This window comes from Arachis duranensis, chromosome 9, assembly GCF_000817695.3.
Source record: "Arachis duranensis cultivar V14167 chromosome 9, aradu.V14167.gnm2.J7QH, whole genome shotgun sequence".
Lineage (NCBI taxonomy): Eukaryota > Viridiplantae > Streptophyta > Magnoliopsida > Fabales > Fabaceae > Arachis > Arachis duranensis.
In genome coordinates this window covers 110706777-110712969 of record NC_029780.3, presented here as the reverse complement: position 1 = coordinate 110712969, position 6193 = coordinate 110706777, and the positions used below count along the sequence as shown (strand labels likewise).

Sequence of the window (6193 nt, the reverse complement as noted above, 5' to 3'; positions counted from 1 at the left end):
GCGATGACGGTGGCGACGGAGGGTTGGGGGTGGTTGACAGAGCGCTTGAAAATAGTGAAAAAGTGTGAAATCTGGACAGCGAGGTCGGAGAGCACTTGGATCTCGTGGTGGTGCGGAGAAGCAGATTGGGAGCGTGAGAGAAGGGGAAGGGGGAAAGGGTAGGTTGGGGAGGGGCGATCGGCGCAGCACCGAAATGGAGGCCGGCGACAAAGAGGGTTGAGGAAAGCTTCTTGTGAGTGAGAGAAGGGGAAGGGGAAAGGGTAGGTTGGAGAAGGGGAAGAGTTGGGGAAGGGAAAGGGAGGGGAAGGGGTGAGGCGTGTTTTTATTTTTTTTTTTAATAAACATAAAACTACGTCGTTTTCAATGTTTTTTTGTTTTCTTTTTTTTTTACTTCTCGAAACGACGTTGTTTTAAGATTCTGACGAACGGAAAATCCCTCAAGAATTATTATGAGTTCCGGAGTGGAATTTCAGAGACGAATTTAAGAATTATTAACTTCAGGGATTACTTTGAGACTCGAGTGCAATTTCAGGAAACTTATCTCCATCCATATTTCATTTCACTTAAAATAAACATCTAATTATCATATTAAATTTTTTTTTTAGGATCATACAACACATTCACATACACTAACCTAACTACCACTGTTAGGATTCCAACTTGGTGTGACTTAGTATGAAGCAAACACTTTTATGGTTTTACCACTACATTACATGCCTCAGCAGACAGCCACGCCACAGTGAAAGTAGCAATATTTGAAAGAGTTTTTCTTTCTTCTTATTGGGCTAGATCTTTTTTTTATTGGGCCATACGGACTACGACAAGAAGCATTTTCCCTCTTTCATTTCATAGTTCATATTTTGTGTTGCAGCCACATTTCTCACTCACTCTCACTTCAATCAAATGAACATAATTCTATTCAAATACTTTTACTAGTATTCTCTCTCTCAGATGAAGGATTTCTTGGGTTCCGTTCGCCAATCCTTTGTCTTCAGAACTCCACCGCCAGCCACCGCCACCACCGACGAAGATGGACTATTCGCCGGATTCGTCGACCGGATCAGCTCCACCATCCGCAAGTCCCGCGTCGGACTCTTCTCTCAGCCCCGCCTCAAGCATCCCCGTCTTCCTTCGCCGCCGACACCTCCCAAGTGCTCCGACGACGCCCCTCCTTTCCGGTGGCGGAAGGGCGAACTGATCGGCAGCGGCGCCTTCGGTCGAGTGTACATGGGCATGAATCTCGACTCTGGCGAGCTTATTGCTGTCAAACAGGTCACAATTTCTTTCCCTCCTGGTTTTCAATCTGTTTCTGTTAGATGTAAGATTGCGTTTTGTTGCATAATTGTTGACACCATTTTTGGAACTTGTTTGGTAATTCAGGTTTTGATTGCGCCTGGTTGTGCTTCAAAGAAGAATACTCAAGTAAGGATTTAGAGGATTTCGTATTACTGTGTGAGAGTTTACCAATTTTTGCTTTTGAATTTGTGATAATATAATTACTTGCTGTTATGAACAACGCTGACATTCTGTTAAGCTAAGCTAAGCTGGCAACGCTATTTCCCCTTTTATATCAGGCTAATAATATTCGGGAGCTTGAAGAAGAAGTGAAGCTTCTCAAGAATCTTAAGCATCCAAACATTGTTGTGAGTGTAATCTTATTATTATAGTGATGCTGAATGCCAATTGTGGTGCCTAATTTGGTATTAATGAAAGGAAAAGTTGTCTTTGTTGTTTATTGTAGAGATACTTGGGAACCGCTAGAGAGGAGGATTCCTTAAATATTCTACTAGAGTTTGTTCCCGGTGGGTCTATCTCTTCGCTCCTTGGGAAATTTGGATCATTCCCTGAGCCAGTAAGTGATTGTTTCTTATGAAATTCATAAAATCTTAAATGGATTGAAACTTGTAATTTGGATCCTTCCCTGAATCAGTAAGTGGTTATTGTATATATTTGTTTATTTATTTATATAAATGCAGGTTATCAAAATGTATACAAAACAGCTTCTACTGGGCCTTGAATACCTTCATGATAACGGGATTATTCATAGAGATATTAAGGTACTTTGCTTTTACTATTAAAAGGCTTTCTCTATATCTGCTTCTACTCAAAGTGTTGTTTGTTCGATATAGGGTGCAAACATTCTAGTTGATAACAAAGGGTGCATCAAACTAGCGGACTTCGGTGCATCCAAGAAAGTTGTTGAACTGGTAATATAACATTCTTCACATTATTAATATTGTTCTTACAAGCTTCTCGTGTACTTCGTGACAATGACTTCTGAAGTTTGTGAATTAATATAGGCAACCATAAATGGTACGAAGTCAATAAAGGGTACGCCGCATTGGATGTCTCCTGAAGTCATTTTACAGACAGGACATACAATGTAAGGTTCATTTATCAGTAATAATGCTATCAAAATGATCATATACTTACCTAAAATTATAGGAATATGAGAAATAGGATACACTTATGACGTAACATTTTAACAAGAAACAATATATTGTTTGGGATTCTTCTAACTTGTGGATTTTTAGCTCTACTGACATATGGAGTGTTGCATGCACTGTGATAGAGATGGCCACAGGGAAACCTCCATGGAGTCAACAGTATCCTCAGGAGGTATGTAATTCAACTCTCACCACCAAGCATACTAATATAGTCTTTGTAAATTAAATAGATAAAAGCGAACCGGACCTTAGACCCTTAATGGACCATCCGTCCTATTTCCATTCCACAAGTTGGTCCTCTTGACTTTATTCATTGTTATTACATAGCTCAGATTTCTCTTGCTTTCAGGCTTCTGCTCTTTACTACATTGGGACAACTAAATCTCATCCACCCATACCTGAATATCTGTCTGCCGAGGCACAGGACTTTTTGCTGAAATGCTTCCACAAGTACATACATATAATGCTTTTACATATCAAGTTTTATCATACCCTGTGTTTTATGCTGACTGCATTTGTTTTACAAAAGTCCAGTGATACAGTTTGACATTTAGCTATTTAGCTGGACAGTGTTAATATATAGTATCAGATGATGTTTTAATCACTACTGATCAAATTTTCGTTGCAGGGAACCAGATCTGAGGCCTTCTGCATCAGACTTGCTACTGGTAATTTGCACATTTTTCTCTCCTTCAGCTAACTTATCTTCAATTATGATTGCATTCACTCAAATTTGTTTGCATTTAACATAACTTGTCCTTCATAACCAATATAGTAATTCTGTCGAAGTCCATTATCTGCAGCATCCTTTCATCTCCTGCAATTACCGCGAATCTCATTCGATGTTATGCAGTTCAATCAGGGTTAGTTTACCTGCTGTGAACTTATATGTATACAATGTTTACACCATAATTTTTTTTTTTAATTCACTGTTAACATCTCCAACTTCAGGACTCTTGCAATGCAACACATGAGAAGAAACCTAGAGACTTGTAAGTATATCATCTGTTGTTTGTGGCAAACTTCTCTCAGATATAAAGCGTTAACTAGGATACCATACTGGTTCTGCAGTTTGGATTCTGTTCGGGGATCAACCTGCACAGGCGTGAAGGATGTCTGTCAACTGGATAGCATAAGACTCTCAACTATGTGTTCTGAAAATTTTCTAAAGGCAGATTGCTACCAGAGAGCTGACAGCAATGATGATGACATATGTCAGATAGCTGATGAAGATGATTTTTTAGTTGACACATCAGTAAAACCAAAATCTCTATCTACTTCTGAAGATATAAAGGTGCTGAGTTAGTTCTTCATTTGTCTGCTTTATTTGATGTTTCATGATTAGTTCTTAAATAGTTTGCTTGATATGTTGGCTGGAATAGAGTTTCAATCCAATGTGTGAACCTGTGGATGACTGGCCTTGCAAGTTTGATGAAGATCTAAATTTAAAGGAAAGCAGAATGAACTTGTCTTCAGCTCAAGCTGTTAGTGAAACTATGACAGGTGCTGAACCATATCCTGACGTGAAGGATAAATTCTCATTTTCATGTGAGCATTCAGGAGATGAAGATGATGATGAAGTTACTGAGTCCAAAATTAAAGCCTTCCTGGATGAGAAGGTTCTATTTTGCTACAATTATCATGTATTTGTTTACTTTAATTGTAGTTATACTAAGTAGTTATTTCTTTTAATTTTTATCTGCCTTTTCTCTATAAAACTGACCTGGTTAGAATTTAAAATATTGTTTTCCTCTTGAATAAATTGCATCAGGCCATTGAACTGAAGAAACTCCAAACACCTCTTTTTGAAGAATATCTTAGTGTTTCAAATGCAGCCATTGCACCTATTGCAATTGCACCAAGCAATGATGTTTCGAAAATCCCAAATGCAACATCACAGGGTAGATCTCCTAGTCATGCTAGGAGACGATTGTCAATGGCTGGTAGTGCCAGTGTTTCAAGCAGTAAGAGTCATAACAAATATCAACCACAGCTTGGTGGTGCACCGAATCAACCTTTGCAGGAAATCCAGCCTTCTGATCTTAACGAATCAAAGGAGACTCTTCATGAAGCTCAGCCAGGTTCATTCAGTGTCAGGTATGTATCAGGATTGATAGTGGCACCTTATTTAATCTACCTCCCCCCCAAACTTGTATACTCAAAATGTTTTTGCCTGTAGGGCGAGCTTCTCTGAGAGACAAAGAAAATGGAAAGAAGAACTTGTTAAAAGAAAATGGAAAGAAGATCTTTTTAAAGAGATGGACTTTAAGCGAGGTAAGTTTTCTTTATTTGTTTCTTTATTTCTTTATTTTTTTCAACATTAAAAAATGCAACATGCTTATTTGATGCAGTTATGATAACTTGTTTATTTTGTATGTTTTTATCGTTTCGTATATTCATTGTAGCCTTGGGGGATGCAAATATTAATGCAAGCAAGATATAGGGTAGAAGATGGAACTTGAAAAACTATCCTGATCACTAAGCAAATATTAGGGCAGGCATTGACTTCTGAAATGTTTAATGAACTTGTGCGATAGTCTAGAAATGATATCCATAGATGAAAATTGGACGTGTCCCTAAGGAAAATCTCATTGAGAATTTGATGATTCCTAGTCCTAGATGTTGCATGATTGGGAGTTACTCATGCAACCTCTCTTGAGAGCATTTATTCTCTTTAGGTCAAACTACAAAATTTTCACTTTAACTTTACACTTCTAGTAGATAGAAAATGAATCTTCTGGACTTGTGTAGAGTGAACCAGTTACTTAGGAAGTATATGCATCCTTCATTCTTTGTTTTTTAAACAGCATTGTAGTATGAACATCCTCTTTACTTCAGCATATAATATTTTCTGGAAAGTTTATATTGCAGAGATTTGGCGTAAGGCAGGATTAGGAGGGAAGATAACTTCACCGAAGGATTGCGAGTTTTATGGAGACTGAATGTTGTTCTTCATTATTGTCTTCTCCAGCAGTCAGGCTAATAATTTTTTTTCCATCTGACATTTTCCAAACGGGAGAAGGAGAAACTGTCTTTTTTCCTTCAGCATTACAATTTCCCTTCTTTCAAATATTTTGTCAAATTCCATGTAACATTTACATGCATATAATGTAATGTATGTACTGAGATGCGTATCAAATATCATCATTTTAATAGAAAGAATCAAGTAAATTTAATCTGCTTATTCACATGTACTAGTCTTTCAATCTGAATATTTGGGGTTTTTGGAAATATAGGCTGCCAAAAAAAAAAAAGATCATCAACTGAACCTTGTTTTGAGAAATTAATTTGCTAATTGTCATAATCAAATTCTTTGTGATATGACAATGTAATCAAAATTATATCTTTGACTATTTACATGTCAGACAAAGGAATGTCATGCCATTAGAATCAAATTTGGATTTTATAGGCAATTGATTGATTCATTGAAGTCCAACTTAGCTGCATTCATGCATATGTGGATTTCCCAAATGTGGCTTTTCTGTTTTATTTAAACCATTATTTCAGGCAAAAACTAGATTATGATTTTTGAGGAAAGACAAAAATTAAGATAAAAATAATAAATGAGAACCTTCCCGACACCTAAGATAGCATATGTTTTCATGTTTATTACGACGGATTTAAAAAAACGATGATAATGTGCTACCTACTTGTTTTCTTCTTTTCTTTTCTTTTCTTGGTCATTTTGTGCTACACACTTTGACAACACAAATATAAAGATGGTCAAAGGAGCTGTATTTGTATAT

General features: G+C 37.1%; 1 protein-coding gene across 1 annotated transcript; it reads left to right on the top strand.

Annotated features, from left to right (window-relative positions):
* The first annotated feature begins 836 nt into the window (after nt 1-836).
* Nucleotides 837-5631, top strand: LOC107467088 (mitogen-activated protein kinase kinase kinase 3). Its single transcript, XM_016086125.3, has 17 exons — nt 837-1272; nt 1381-1422; nt 1575-1643; nt 1742-1852; nt 1977-2057; nt 2130-2207; nt 2301-2383; nt 2535-2619; nt 2797-2897; nt 3076-3115; nt 3251-3310; nt 3399-3439; nt 3519-3741; nt 3830-4066; nt 4219-4544; nt 4627-4721; nt 5319-5631. Exons 1-17 carry the CDS (start codon nt 952-954, stop codon nt 5387-5389), a joined length of 2064 nt encoding a protein of 687 aa, XP_015941611.1. The 5' UTR covers nt 837-951; the 3' UTR covers nt 5390-5631.
* The last annotated feature ends 562 nt before the right edge of the window (nt 5632-6193 follow it).